Below are 16838 nucleotides of genomic sequence, written 5' to 3' on the forward strand. Positions count from 1 at the left end.
ACTATCATTATCCCTTTTCAATCAACAAAAGTCACTTTCAACTCTCATAATATTGTAATAAATTAATTTAATTGATTCGGTCGACTATCATCTTGCGCAACCATAAATAATCCCATTTCTTTTCGGAAGGATGACTTTAATGAAAAGAAGGCGTTTCCGAATGTATTTGTCAATCAGGTTTACGTCTACGCTTGAGGCGGCTATTGGTTGAGCTTAAGTAAAAGACGAAGTAAATACCGGGCGGGGAAAAGGTGGGACTGAACAAATTTAATATGTACTTCTGCGAGATATCTAACACTTAATTTTGTTGGTATGGATTGCAGATGATAAACAGGGATAATTTTATACATTATTATTTATACAAATTTCATCATGGCCGCAACAATAATTGGGGTAAGTGTATTCGAATCGATTTTGTAAATAATTATTTTGTTTTGAAATGGACGATCGGTTGTTCACAGTTTCATTACCAAACAGATGCGCAATTAATACAAGTATCATACTTCAGCATCTATTGCACTTTGACTTTTGTGCACTTGACACCTAACGAGTTAGTGTGTTTTTCTTGAGTGTAATGTGCATTGAACTAACTATACATTGAAAAGTTAAAGTGTTAGATATACCTACTACGGGATAAAAGACAGGAACTCTTGATTTTCTGATTAAGACATGATTTAAAAATTTATCGCCTGATAATTTATTATTTTTCTGATAAATTTGAATAAACATTCCATCCCCCTATTTGAACGCACATCCACACCTTATCATTTTGGTAAAAATACTGTGTGTATCTTAAATTTTCATCAACAAGCAAACTTGTGGAAAATGTGAAATGTCCATCAATTCTAAAATATTTATTAAAATATTAAAGTTTTCATTTTGTAGGGTTGCATTTTGTAGAGTTGCATTTTGTAGGGTTGCTGGCTCATTGATTGTACCCTTCATCTCCATTATTTCTCCTATATCATCCATTCAAGAAAACACCCATAAGAAAAAAGACAATTTAAAACTAATGTATATTCTTTTAAAATATATATAACTGAATTTGCTTTGTAAAATAAAGATGTTGTCAACAAGTCCTTGAACTCTGGTAAAGCGAAATATTAAAACGTCAAATCTAGTTTAAAAGTTAAGTTTTATTTATAAATGATTTTGAAAAATGTGAAAATGATGTCAAATGCAAAATCTACATGATTATGGATGATCATTATTTTCGCTTTTTGAAAAAAAATGTTTTAAAAGAAAACCTAAAATATCAAAGACACAATTTTCAAAGAATAAAATGCATATCATTGTATATTTTGGTCAATTATCACCACCTGTGTCCTAAACTTAAATTTATCTTAAATGTTTAAACTCGTAAAATTCACAATACAGAAAACGCATTTACTACATAAGAGGTATACTGATAAAATACAAAACAAGATTAAATTTCGTGTAATTGTTTTGTAAACAACAAGTTCTAACTTTTCCGGTTAGCAGCCTGATGAAATTTTATACCCTTTATTTAAGTTCGTACCGATCGGGGTGCCGATTTATAAGCTTGAACTTCTATGTTCTCCATTTACGGGGTTTTTCACGCTATGCACAAACATAATAATATATCTAAGGTTATCAGGCAAGGGGCACCACTAATTACTTAGTCCTTTTGTTAATCGGGTCGGGTTCAAATTAGTATTATGCTTCGTGCGCTGCACGCAATACACCTATAATACTTTTATAGACTAATTTTGATTTTCTTTAAGAGATAGCTTTGAAAGAGTGACTGCTAAGATCCTATTGTCCACCAGTTTATTTGAAGTCTACTTAAAACAGAATTTGGGGGTTTTTAAGACTCTTTAAAATAAGATTCGTAAAACTAATGACTTTTTTGTAACAAACGAAACGTTTGGATATGTGAGAAAGTTTTTGATAATTGCTACAAGAAAGTCTGAGAGAATTAAACATTTTAGTTAAATTTAAAAAAAAAAGACAAATACGTGTGTACATAATTTATAGAATTAAAATACTCTACATTCGACCTTGTCCCGTTATGGTAATATTCTTCAATTTATATCCTAATTAAATATTTAAGTTACGTGTTCGTGGATGGAGATTGGATAGAATGAAAATAAAAATAAAAAGATAACCTTTACGTGAATTTTATGGCGTTTTTAAAGATTGATAATTATTTGCTGTTAGCCTGTTAAGATATTAATAAATTGTTGCTGATAATGCCATTGAGCTGTAGATTCAAGAGAGACTCAGCGAGGTTTAAAATATCATTATATATCATATTTATATACCATTAAAACAGTCCAAAATTATGCAGTTCGGGATGTCTTTGGTTTATTTTAATCGTTTTAGGTAGCTCTGTCATTGACATATTCCTCTTAGCTTAATTTATTCGTTTTACTTTATTTTTAACACATGGAAAGCACATGTTTGACAAAACACTTCAGTGTTGATTGAGAATGACAGAAGAATTTATTAAAATATTTTTTTTATTATTACATACGTCATAAGATTATGTATAAAACGAAAGTTCGTGCGTCAAAAGTGCTTTTCTCGATTTACCTTTATCAGGAACGCTAAAACCCAAATATTTGAAAGCCGAAGAAGTATAAGACCTAAACACCTGAAGAGCTATATGTCTAAAGGGAACCTAAATATTAGCCAAATTTATCTAAGATCAGCTTTTCCCGGGGAGTTGGCACCTTAGTTGTAAACTAAACAAGAATACTTGGAAATAAGCCGTAAAATACTAAAAAAGGCTTTACAAACTGGTAACAGGGCAGGCATTCCAATTTGAAGATTAAATTCTTTATTCAAATTCACTGAAATTTGGAATATATATTTTATCTCTTGTAACAGGAAAGCATATTTATGTGTATGTATTTATTTATTTATTTATCATGTATTCAGCGGCCAACACCTTGATAAAATGTGTCAATATTTTTCAAGTCTTTGCAATTTCATAGATAATTTTTCTACTTGTTCGATCATTTCTACTGATGTACCTTCACAAAAGTATTCAGTGTGTGAATGATTCATTGTACCTTACCTTTTTCATGGTCTTTTCAAGCACATTTCAATTTATTTTCAATCCAATTAAAAAATTTCTATAAGGAGATGAGAAACAGTCTATTTATTTAAAACACCATACAAATCCAATATTTTCATTTTCGATTTTGTGTTTAAACTTCATTCCTTAACGGAAAGATAGAATTACATTTTCATTTAAATTTTTTACAAACCTCATCTAGAGTATTTTTTCTAGTATTTGCACTTGTGTGAACCTTATTTTATTTGTTTGAAATATTTAGTAGAAGAAATATTAACCGATAAAATAGAAATGATTATCTTTCAGGGGTCACGAATTGGAGGAGATTTTGAAAGATACACACAATAAAATCTGAAACATGTGTCATATATAATTTTCTGATGTTTAAAATTTCAATAGAAATAGCTTAACAATTTTATAGGGAATTTTAACAGTTAATTTAGTCCTAATAAGAAATATTAACATTTTGATAGTTTTTGATTCATTACCAATTCTCTAATGGTGTTTTACAATAATACAATAAAGATAACATTTAAATTAAATGTATACAAATGTATTTTTGAGAAATAGTAATTTGACATTTAAATTACTGAAACTATGATAATGAATTTTATATCTTATAACGAGAGAAAAAAAAACATTAAAGTTTCTAAGATTATCAATTTTCAAAATGAATATTGGTACATATTATATAAAAATATCTGATCCCGATTTCAGATCGATCGGCACGTGTTTTAGAATAACCTTCATCTGGTACCTTTGAGACTAACAAAACCCATCTTGTTACCCCGGCGGCCTTTTATATGTTGCTTTAATTTGAAGACCCTTATGATTGTTTACTTCCCTGATATGATAGTTGTCTCAAAGACAATACTACCCATCTTCTTATTTTATTGTTATAATGATGCAATATCCATAATACCAGAAGTCCATTACTAGACCTTCTGATAATACAAACATGTACACTGAAGAAAAAAAAAAACGAACAACAATACATGTTTTCGCCATGACCATCAACGAAAAGCTTGAACTCAAATGGATACAAAGCTGACCTTGAAATCTGACATTGAAATATTACATGCATAACGTCTGAAGTGGGGGAGGGTGTGTCTTCATTTATGTATTTATAAAAAGGTTGCCCAGTATTCTCTATTCTTTATATTTGAACACTTAATTTTCTATATTCTTTAATGTTTTTAATTATTTTTTCTATATACATTAATTCTTGGCCCCATTATTTTCTATTGTTAACCTCATCTAGACCCTCAAATAAGACACACAACAAACAAATGGGTTTTGCTCATTGTTGAAGGCCGTACGGTGACCTATACTTGTTAATTTCTGTGTTATTTGGTCTCTTGTTGTCTCATTGGTAATCATACCACATCTTCTTATTTTTACATTACTGTAATGAAATTTTACATCTACTAGCATGTTTAGTGTCAAAGATTTTTAATAAAAAAAAATAACAAAAGATTAAAAAAAAACAATGGTTTTCTCGTTTGGATTGTTTTGTATTTTGTCAATTGTTTTATAGGGACTATACGGTATGGGTTTTGCCGAGGTCCGTACGGTTACCTCTACTCGATCTCTGGTGGATAGTTGTCTCATTGGCAATCATACCACATCTTTTTATTTTTAATGAAATAAGCACACGGCCATGAAAAAAGTTGCTTCGATGAACTAAACTATATTTGCTACAAAATAAATAAAGAATATTAATCTACATCTATATAGATGTCTATTCTTACATGTATATCATCGAAACTTGAATTCAAGGAGCCGATGCTTCAGAATTTTTTTACATATAAATACTGAAAATAGCAAAATTTCATCACATCTTTTGATTATTAAAGTTGCTTCGATGAACTAAACTATATTTGCTACAAAATAAATAAAGAATATTAATCTACATCTATATAGATGTCTATTCTTACATGTATATCATCGAAACTTGAATTCAAGGAGCCGATGCTTCAGAATTTTTTTACATATAATTACTGAAAATAGCAAAATTTCATCACATCTTTTGATTATTAGAATATTAAACTATTTGTTATTTGTTTATTTGAGCGTTCGAACATAAGGTACATGTATTTATTTATAATAATAAAACACCCTCGCATTCCGTTCAAATCTCGACAGCGAAATTACAAAGGTGGAAGAAAACGTTCCCAAAACTTTTCTCAACCGCTGTTTTCATTTTAATCAACCAGAAAGAGATGCGGATAAAACGATCAAACATTTTAATAATTAAACATTCAATTTATTTTCAAGTTACAACTTTTTATCTAATTCCCGTATTTCAACTTACTGATCAAAGATACTTACTATAGATCCAATACAAAGCTGTTCATTTGAGTGTTAAAGTAATCAACCAAACTAATTTTTCATTAAATTAAACAACTTCAGATAAGATGTGATCTAAAGCGCCGATGTTTTTGCGTGTGGCAACCTTGAGGCACAATAGTACTTGATATAGTTAAAGTAAGTAAAGACGTACCACCTGGGATCTCCGAGTCAGGTGACCGTGTCCCTTCCGGCAAAAAATGTTGTCAATACTTTTTATCGGTGTTCGATCTGAATATAGGTGTAAACAAAACACCCTAACCCTAGGATGAGTTATTTAACAATACTGATGATAATATTGGATTAAGTTCTGTATATCTTATAATTAAAAAAAAAGGAATTGCCAAAAGAATTTAAAAAAAAATGAGTACTAGATAACAATTTTTATGAAATTTATATAAAGAACGCCACTTCTTGTGTGTGTGGTAAGGAAGAAGGTAAAACCATAAGACAAATATAAAGTGTCGTGTATATCCAATATCTATCCTTTCCCTCAATAGTTAAATGCTGTAATCTTAACAATTTCTGCGAAAACAACCATTTATTTTTACTTTTCCATTGACTAGGAAAATAAAACCTTTGAAATATGGAAAATCTTAAAAGTTTTTAACTATACCAAAACGTTTTATCTTTGACATTTATATTGTAAGTTAAGCCATGAAGGATTTATATTAAGAAAGGATCTCCTTGACATCGTTTTTTGCACTGTTCGTACTTTGTTCAAACTGATATAAATACGTTAAATTTTAAAATTGCTAGAACATGATATTTCAACAAAGTTGCCTAAAAGTCTGTGCAAAACAATTAGTTAAATAAAAACAACCAGCATTTCTTTCTATAATCATTAGCACGATGCATATATTTTTCACGAAACGATAATACACATCATAAGATCATAAACTATATTTTATTTTTTTTAGTTTTGAGCGACAACTTGTCATTTTTTTTATATGTCCAAAAGTTAAAATGCGATCTGGAGTTTTTCAATTTGTAATAAAATGCCGAATTTTGCAGAAAAATTATTATCGTTTAAATTAACTATTATTAAAATTGACACTAATTCAAAAAGACGAACATTTAAGCAGAGGTGGAGCGCAGCTGGCGTTGAACTTAAGGCCGTAAAAACATAATTTATAATCATTTAATAATCTGTAGTTTGATAAGATCGTAAGCGACACTTCATCGTAAAAAATTAACGATACAAGCTCCTTACTGAGCCAGATTTTTTAACAGATTTCTTCAATTTTAACAAATTGTGATTGATTTATCAAAACAAATGTATAACATTTTAAGAGCAAAAGGATTATTTATCTCCATGCTATTCTTGTTTTTATATTATCTGTTACATTTGCACTTTGTGATATATATAAACAAACTTTAAATTTCGAAAAACTGCACGGTGATATAAAATAGCACAGCAATTTCAGTACACTGCATGATTTTTTCCTATTTGGAATTCAAGAAATACTCTATTAGTTAACGTTGCGACTAACAGTCCGAGAGCAAGTTATACAATTGCTTAAATTTAAACTGGAAAGGATTTACACAAAACAACAAAACATCCAAAGGTCAACCTTGGTATAGTTATTACCAAAATATTGGATCATTAGTTCCCTGATAGGAACAGTTATCCAGCAGTACCAGTAATATATATGTTAGATACCGATTTCAGTGAGTGTAACACGCGTTTCCGTAATAATCTACAGGCCAAAGGCTTGTAGTCTAATAGTTGCCGTTGGATGCCGTCTGCGTGTCGAAACTGTTTTTCTTTTTTTTTCGTTTAATGTAACAAGTTTAAATCAATCAGTTTGTTTTCTCTGAGTTGTTTATATTTTGCCATTCCGGGTTTTCTATAGTTTACTATACGGCATGGGATTTGCTCATTGTTGAAGACTATACACGCTGACCTTTAGGTGTGATCATACTTGTCCATAATTGATCTTTGGTGGATAGATGTCACATTATATTTGACAATCATTCCCCTTCAGATTTTTATAATCATTGAATAGTTTCGGAAGCTACACAAACAAAGCATAAAAAAGAAAGATATAGAAAAAAAGTCAACACGACAAAATGCCTTTTTATTTTACACTCTATTCGGTCCTGCCTTTTTTTTAAGTTTATCCTGACTTTTGTTTTGCAAGTGACTCATCCTGCCTTTTTGTTTTACTCAAAACTCCTGCCTATTTCTTTCAAATTACATCCTAGCCCCCCGCCCCCCATAAAAATCAAATGGTAGCTCCCTAAGTTTGTGGTGCTGCTGCTTTTTTTTTAATTAGGTCAATAATATCATCTCCTCCTCCAAAAGGAATATTTATTTAAATGTACAGGACGATAATGAATTTAAACTTTGCCTTTAAAAAATGTAAAAAAAAAGAAATATTTGCTACTGGACCAACAATCAATCATTAATAAGAAAATATATTTTTAATACTTAGTCGATTGTATAAAATTGGAGTATGTCATAGACTTCTTCTTATTCTAAATTGGAAAGAAACTGAAATAGATTAAATGCTGTTTACTCGACATTAAACGCAGTAACTGCTTAAGGATTAAAACGTCCCTGCAGGTCTATATCTGTAAGGTTGTGAGCCCTCTATGGAATGATTTGTGAGCGGTTGTATTCAATGGTTATTGCTAAAGGTCAAGTATTAAGGAAATTATTACCGCGCCACATAATGGCGATGTCATTTGAATTCCAAACCATAACATAATAACGTCTTTATTATTTGAATTAGATCGGAAGATGAATAGGGTGTAAACTGCATTGAATCGTTTTCCCCATAATATCGGAACCCACTGTGAGTAAAACTTGTTATCTTTTGATGTCGTGAAAAATCTGATTAAAAGGATTCTCAAATCCTGTTTTACAGTCCCGCGCTGAATAGTACCTCGAAATGACACAGGTCAATGGCGGACAATACTATCCCGCATTAAATTTACATTTTACTACAATGTACCACAAAATTGTAGCCCTTTGATGAATAGTTTAAAGCAAAGAAATAGACTTCTAAAGATCCCGTCTATACCTACTATCCATATGTGATTTTCTAGCTTTGAGTTGCTGTTTAATAACTTATAGCAATTTCATCATGGCGGATGTTATTTCTGGTCGATTAAAGATGAAAACAAATATGAAAGTTTGAATCGCTTTTATTGTAATTAGACAGCAAAATGTCATATTGAACAGAGAGATTGTGTGAAACAGGATGGAATGGGTTCAGTCAGTACCAAAAGGCTGTATCGATTAATTTAATATTTATATTCATTTTTTTCTCTATATTTGCAGAAAAATATTAATCCAATTGCGGATATTTTATGGATTTTGTTTTCTAGTATCTGTTGCTTGTTTCAATTTTACACTAATCGGCAAATTTAATCATTTGAAGGCGTATCATGTTGAATTAGCTGAATTTCATCTCGCATCTCGACCAAATTCTTACAGAAATATGGAAAATCTTCTATTTCTTTTTTAATTTCAAGATACAAAAAACATAGTTTAAATTAAAAAAAAACGGTTTAAATACAAACTATGTTTAGTCATTACTTGTACTTATATATGTTTTACACACTGTACTTTTTTGTGTGTCCGTTTGTAGTTTTATATAAACACTACACAAAATCTCAACATGCACTTGCCAAATCCCAAAGCAAAGGAGAGGCACTTATATAACTGATTGTTATTTTTCTCTATTTTTACACCCTCTCTTGGAGTAGGGGATATATGTTAATCACTTTGTCCATCCGTCCGTTCATCCATACTTCATACTTCTCCAGAAGATGGGCAGTGATCAATTCTAACGACATTAACACATCCTGTTTTTCCTATATTTGGAATAACAAGTGGAACAACCTTCTGTTCTTTTTAAAGATTTGACGAGAAAGTCTTAAATATTTACAGCTGAAATATATTTTTACTACCAAAGATTTTTCGCGAGTTTAAAAAAAAAACGTTGAAATAATTGCTTAGACAATGTTAAAACGCAAGTACATGTAGCATGTGTCACAAAGTGTGTAACGTATATATGTCAGTCTTATCCTTGTGTATGATGTCGGACAAAAACTCTGTGGAGCTTATGCTCCTTTATTAAAATATTTATGAGGGTATGGATGAGGTTTACAAAATAGAGAATAATGGGGAAAAAATAAAAAGAATAGAGAAAAATGGATAAAACAATAAAGAATAGAGAATAATGGGTAAAAAGTATAAAGAATAGAGAAAAATGGCGTAAAAAATTAAAGAATACAGTTTTTTTTATTGAAATAAATATTTCTCTTTGCAGGATCACCATCATTTAGGAGGAGCACCTCTAGCTATGTTAGCAGCACAATACAACAAACTTGGAGACCGATGTCCTTCGCCATTGTCCGAAAGTAAGGGATTTCATCCATGGAAACGTCCGATTGCTGCAGTAACAGCACCAGATCCTCTTTATTTGTCTTCTTCAAGATTACCCGGATTAAATGGATCAGTTTCAGTGCCTTCGTCTATGTGCTATGGACGCTCACCTGCGATGACATCACAATCTCCTTGCAACGATTGGATTCATCCATCAAGTGGTATGTCGCAGCAAATATCCGAAACACCGTCCCCCACATATCCACCAAAGATGGCGTCTGATAATTGTGCTAGTGCGTCAATGTTTGGAAATGTTTATTCTCGAATACCTCCGGTTAATGGACATTCATATGAATCTTGGTCACTTAATATGAACATTACTCACATGAAAGGCGAAAATGCACAACCGAATGGACATGCGTCTTCGTGGTGGGATATGCATTCGTCCCCCACTAGCTGGTATTCGGACATACCCGTAACGGCACCATCCATCCATTCACAACTTCCTCAAAGTTACCCTACTTCTGACTATTCATTAACGCATTCTTTAGGAACAAGTTCAAATCCTTACATGCAACCAAGCCAGCATATGTTACAAGACGGATACAAATCTATGTTTACACCTCAAAGTGATATTACAGCCTCAAGTTTGAATCCGTTCTTATCTAGACCGGTTCTAGGAAATGTGCCAATGACTAAAAACCAAAGAAGGCTTAATGGGCGTGCTACCTGTGATTGTCCCAATTGTCAAGAAGCAGAACGCCTTGGACCCGCCGCTGCTCAGCTGCGGAAGAAAGCTATGCATAGCTGCCATATTCCCGGATGTGGCAAGGTGTATGGCAAGACTTCACATTTAAAAGCCCATTTACGTTGGCATACTGGCGAACGGCCATTCGTTTGTAACTGGCTGTTTTGTGGTAAACGGTTCACTCGTTCTGATGAATTACAGCGCCATCTAAGGACACATACTGGCGAAAAAAGGTTCGCCTGTCCAATATGCAATAAACGGTTCATGCGCAGTGATCATTTAAGTAAACATACGAAAACACACGGATGCAATGACAAGAAAACAGAACAAACCAAAGATTCTGACAATAGTAGTGATAAAAAGTCGAGTCCTGGTGCTAAATCATAAAACGCTTTAAGAATAATGTTACCGTACTGCTGAAAATGTTTTATTTTAAGATGTATTAAATATGTTGATGCATAATGATTTTTTTCTATGCCAAGTTTCTGATTGTTTTTGTAAATGGAGATTCTTAATGGTTAATTGGAATGATGAACAAACACCAAAAAAGGAGAGATAACACACAAAAACTCATTCATTTAAAAAATGATATAAAAAGTATGACTCTAAACGAGGCTTATGTAAATGCTTATAGATATCACTCCCAACTCTGAAATCCGCTACAATTCATGATCATATCATTCTTTAAAGATAATGGTTTAAAACATTAGTCATTTTTTGTTGTTGTACATCATAAATCCATGGCAGCTACATGTAACTGTTTTGAAAATAGAAGTCGGGAGGTCATGGTGTCGGTTAGTTCCATATGGTCGAGTCAAAGCAAAGACTTTTATCTTTTCGCTAAGCACATACCATTAAGCAGTAAGGGCAATGACTTTGTAGACGCCATTTCAGGAAAGTTTAGCCGGGTAGGATACCATGTCTTTATGCAAACTGTTACCTGCACGGTGAACAATCGCTTAAACATAATTCCAGCTAAGCATGTCGGACAAGTATATATATAAAGAATTGTGCATTGATATGAAAGTAACATGTTATTGCCCTGAATATGACTGTTACCTAAACTATATTTGTTACTGAGATGTTAAGCACAAAATCAACCAGTCAGTCAAAAAAAAAAACCAATGGTTGTCAGTTTTGGGCTGAAAAAAAACAACCATTCGAAGCTTCGACAAAATTCCATGTTATCATACAGGTTTTGCTCGGTCATTCAACAATCGCCTCTACCTCGTGTATGACAAACATATTTTATATCTATATCTATTTTTTTTTACTACATGTACCACTGAGTCTATATAGTGGCCGGTAGACAGTTAGATCCAGAACTATCCATCAAGCATCGATCAATGATTATATTTGTTCATATCAACGAAACCATTCTTTCATACTTACTTTACCATTTTACTTTATTGACTTGGGATTCATCTCCCTTAGAAGTATATATTCAACTTTACACTAAATCGAATTGGAAGTGTACTGATTTATACTTAAGTCTGGAAGAACAAGATCTATTAATTAGCTTTTAATGGCTTTGAACTATCATTCAGTAACTTCGAGTAATCTTAATTCGGTCATTTGTGGCTTTTTTCTTTTTGTTGGTTAATTTTTGTGCTTTGTGCCAATCTGATGAGTCGAGCCATTTCCGACTAATTTTGTACGGTGTGTTCTTACGTATGTTGTGCTGTTACACCACTGTCCCAGGTAAGGGGAGGGTTGAGCACTCTAAAACATGTTTAACTCCGCCATATTCTATATGTGCCTGTCCTAAGTCAGGAGCGTGTGATTTAGTGGTAGTCGTTGGTTTCTATCTGTTTTTATTGCTTTTCGTTTGTTGTTTTGGCATAAACTAATTAGGCAATTTCTTTTTCGTTTGGATTTTTTCAGATTTTGTTATATTTGGGCCTTTTATAGCCGAGTTTTGCTCATTGTTAAAAGCCGTACGGCGACCTATAGTTGCTTAAATCAACGTCATCTGGACTTTGGTATATACGTTTCATTATATGAATAACAGTAAGGAGATGTCAAATAGATGCCAACAAGACAACTGCCCATTGAGGCCAAAGGACAAAACATTTTATTGATCTGATTGTCAATGAGTAAATTTCATTCAAATTTTGTTTTAAAAAATCGGTTCATATAATGAATCTTCATTCAAAAAGCACATATACCTGTATGAGTCATTTGCTTTCAAAAACACGAACACACAATTAGAAAATACATATACAAGAGTACATGCATATCATACAAAAATACATTACTGATATATCATATTTAAATGTTTCAAAATGCTTAGCGTTGTATGCAGTCTCGGCAATATTTTAAAGCAATATTTTGTAAGTTCATCAATTTTAACAAGAACTTAAGTTTCTTTTTTTGTAGAAAGCATTAAATTTGACAGTTTTGGCTGTTCGTGAACATCCGGTCCACTTGGCAAAGTTGCTTCGTGTTCATTTAAATTCATCTTTGATATATTTAACGTATGGCTCTGAGTGTTCATGGTGATTTGTCTCTTTTTAAACAAGCTTTTCGAACGTAGTTTATACGGTTATTTAACACTCCGCTCAAAAGTAGGGGGAATACTGATATGCCACTTTCCGTTCTTCTGTTCGGACAAGTACAAGTCATAGCTTGGTGTATAGTAGTAATCTTCATCTGTACATTTCATAATGTTTGACACGTGTCCAGTTCTTTCAGTGTCCTGCGTGCTTCCTGTCCAAAACATATATCTTTAAAATGTCATGCTCATATATTAAATGTTCGTCTTTTCTTTCATCATCAACTACATGTCATAGCTTCTTTATATAAGAAACTTACTGCAATATTTGATTGAATTACGTATATTTACTAAAACATAAGTCTCTTTTTTTCACTCAAAACTCCTGTTCTGCCTTTTTTTTAAATTTCATCCTGGCCCCCCCCCCCTAAAAATCAAATGGTAGCTCCCTAAACAACGATCGTTTTTGTTAAAACATTTTCAACTTCTAACACATCATAGTAACATATTAACCACGTCTGTACTAAAACTTTTTAGCATATACTATACCGCCTTGAAACAGGAGCTATAATACGTATTCGGATTTGGTGAAGTGGCGATCTAGTTAGGAATGTTTAAGAAAAAAATTAGTTTCTTATTCCCAAAAATGAAAAAATAAATAAAGAACACAAAAACAAAAAAAGAGCACACATATCAAAAAAAAAAAAAAAAAAATGAAAAAAACACATATGCATTCTATAGTGCGAAACACTATTTTATGGAACTTATAACTTGCCTAGTACCATAATGTTTACTATTTTAAAAAGAGATGAGATGATCTCAAGGTCATAATCGAAGATAGATAGACAATTCCATGGATAAAAGAAAAACGATTAAAAGAAAAATAATATTCAACAAAACACTTACAGAAAACTAAAGACCGAACAACAGGAAACCCACCAAAAACCGTGGGGTATTCCGGAAGGGACTTACAAAATCATCACGAGAAACAAGCAACACAGTGCCAAGATCGTAACGATACACTAAGTTCAGCGGTTTTTAATATATAATTTTCATATTGCCTTTTTAGATTTTCGAAGAAAAAATCTAACATTTAAAAGTTAGAGTTTACTAGGATTTTCCAATGTCATTTTAACGATTTTAATATACTTAGTAATTAATTAATATAATTTACCCAATTCGTCCATAAATCTTTCTGTATGAGAAATTCTTCTGTAATTATGTATTCAGTGGCGACACCGTCACATCTTACCTCACTTGACGTGTTTGAATCATGCTCAAATTTTAGTTCATTTATATGTTTTGGAGTTTAGGGTGACGTCCATTTTCACTGAACTAGTACACAATTTTATTTAGGGGCCAGCTGAGGACCACCTCCGGGTGCGGGATTTTCTCGCTGCGTTGAAGACCCATTGGTGGCCTTCGGCTGTTGTCTGCTCTTTGGTCGGGTTGTTGTCTCTTTGACATATTCCCCATTTCCATTCTCAATTTTATCAGTTCTGTCTTGTTTTTGAAATTTTGTCTATGCTATTTTCTCACCTATTTGTTAGTCGCTAAACGTCCAACTGCCAATACTTCGCAGATTACAAAAAGGTCATAGGTTGTTGCTATGACTATTCCTATATCATATTGACTTGCACGGTTGTTGAAGACTCTTATCTTGTTATCATGTTCTTAAGCCTTTTCCAGGACAGGAACCTTTTCTGCAATTTTCTTTTGTTATATCTTAGTGTATATTTATTTACTTTTAGGAATTTTGGTGTTAATGGAAGATATATTATGAGGTATTGAGGGGTTTACAGAATAGAGTATATCATAGGGAAAGATGGCGAAAAAAAAGGCAAATAGGATTTTTACATCGGATGACCGTGAGGGCATTCCGGTGTAATGTTGCCACAGACATTTCTACTTACGTGACTTTCGTTTTTTACTGATAACGGAACGCAAAATAACATTCCTTATCGCTTGTTATATATCAATTTCATCAATAAATATTCATGAAAATAATTTTTAAGAACATATATATATATATATATATAGATAAATGATATGAAAATGTTTTGTCGTGAGAAATATATATATCAATAACAAATCAAGAATACCAAAAATTTGTATTAACACATGCGGAAGAATATTTCAAGAACGTTTTGCGGGAAAATATGAATGTCTACTCAAATCAAATCTATTAGAAAAATCGAATTATTACAGAGTCCACCATGCACTTGCACTGCACTATTATTAGAATAGTAGAATAGAATTATACATAAATGGATGAAAATTATATATACATGTAACTGTTATATACAAATATTAATATAATATATAACAACAAACCAGAGTACTAGTATACTGATTTGTATCACTACAATACAATAGTTATTATTGTGAGGTTGAATTCCCTGTCATTTATTCATCATCCTCGCACGAACTTGTCTCAGAAAAAAATATATCTATGTACCTTAACCTCACTTTGGTATAGATATGTGATTTTTTTTAATTCTGAGACAAGTGCTTGTGACCATCCACAAGAACTTGCGGTCATCCGATGTTCAGTACTTTGATTATAGTTTGTTCTTATGTTGTGCTGTAACACCACTGTCCCAGGTTAGAGGAAGGGTTGAGCGCTCATAAACATGTTAAACCCCGCCACATTCGTTATGTGCCTGTCCCAAGCCAGCAGCCTGTGTAGTTCAGTGGTTGTCGTTGGTTCATGTCTGTCAATTACAATTAGTTTCAAAGATATATCTACGTGATGTAAGAAGCATCTAACTCTATACTTGAACTTCAAAATAGTAAGTAATTACTAGTATATAATATACCAACACAAAACATGTGCATTGTACACATGTTGCACACATAATAGCTAACACTTTTATCTCATTTTTATATATATGTATATGTTAATCATACAATAAACCATAAATAAATATAACTTTGTTTAAAGTTGATATTATTTTTTTTGTCAAAATTGTCATTATCACTGACTTCGATTTGGTCTTATCGATGATGTCAATGCCTTATAATTGAAGAACAAATTTTCGATTGATTTTCAAGATATATTTCCAGATATTATAAGTATGTTTTTCCTATTAAAACGTTTAAACCCGCTGCATTTGTTTGCACCTGTCCTAAGTCAGGAACCTGATGTTCAGTTGTTGTTTGTTGATGTGGTTCATAAGTGTTTCTCGTTTCTCGTTTTTTTATATAGATTAGACTGTTGGTTTTCCTGTTTGAATGGTTTTACACTAGTCATTTTTGGGGTCCTTTATAGCTTGCTGTTCGGTGTGAGCAAAGGCTCCGTGTTGAAGGCCATACTTTGACCTATAATGGTTTACTTTTACAAATTGTGACTTGGATGTAGAGTTGTCTCATTGGCACTCATACCATATCTTCTTATATCTATTTGGTGCTATAGGCGTTCTGTGGTATATAATGGAATTCCTTATTTTCCATAAGAGTTCATTTGGATTTTATACTGTTTTGCTAATCTGACGTATTGATCATGACACAATGCATTGGAATTGTCGAAAAAAGTCTAGAAGAAAAGAAAACTTATTCTTAAATCGTATTTAAAGCTTGCAGCACAAGGCAACAATTCAAAAGGTCAGAATAAAATGGTTGCATGAAAATATTTTGGCTGTATATGTTAGCTTTAGACGACATTCAGGACAGTGGGTATGTAATCGTCGATTGTGTCCATAAAAGAGGCCCCTCATGTGGGTGTCCAAGTAATCACATAATTTCAAATGTTTTGACAATATAATCACATAATCAATATTTTTTTTTTTAAACAAGATAATCAAATAATCAAAGATACAGTCCTAGATTATCAAATAATCAAATAATCATGAAATGTTCGGTCTGG

The 16838-nt window shown here is 32.1% G+C and overlaps 1 protein-coding gene across 1 annotated transcript; it reads left to right on the forward strand.

The window, feature by feature from the left end:
• Positions 1-243: 243 nt before the first annotated feature.
• LOC127718195 (transcription factor Sp9-like) lies at positions 244-10938 on the forward strand. Its single transcript, XM_052224164.1, has 2 exons — positions 244-393; positions 9676-10938. The coding sequence occupies exons 1-2, from the start codon at positions 373-375 to the stop codon at positions 10864-10866; spliced, it is 1212 nt and encodes a 403-aa protein (XP_052080124.1). The 5' UTR covers positions 244-372; the 3' UTR covers positions 10867-10938.
• The last annotated feature ends 5900 nt before the right edge of the window (positions 10939-16838 follow it).

The sequence above is a fragment of the Mytilus californianus genome, unplaced genomic scaffold (genome assembly GCF_021869535.1).
Source record: "Mytilus californianus isolate M0D057914Y unplaced genomic scaffold, xbMytCali1.0.p SCAF_10, whole genome shotgun sequence".
Classification (NCBI taxonomy): domain Eukaryota; kingdom Metazoa; phylum Mollusca; class Bivalvia; order Mytilida; family Mytilidae; genus Mytilus; species Mytilus californianus.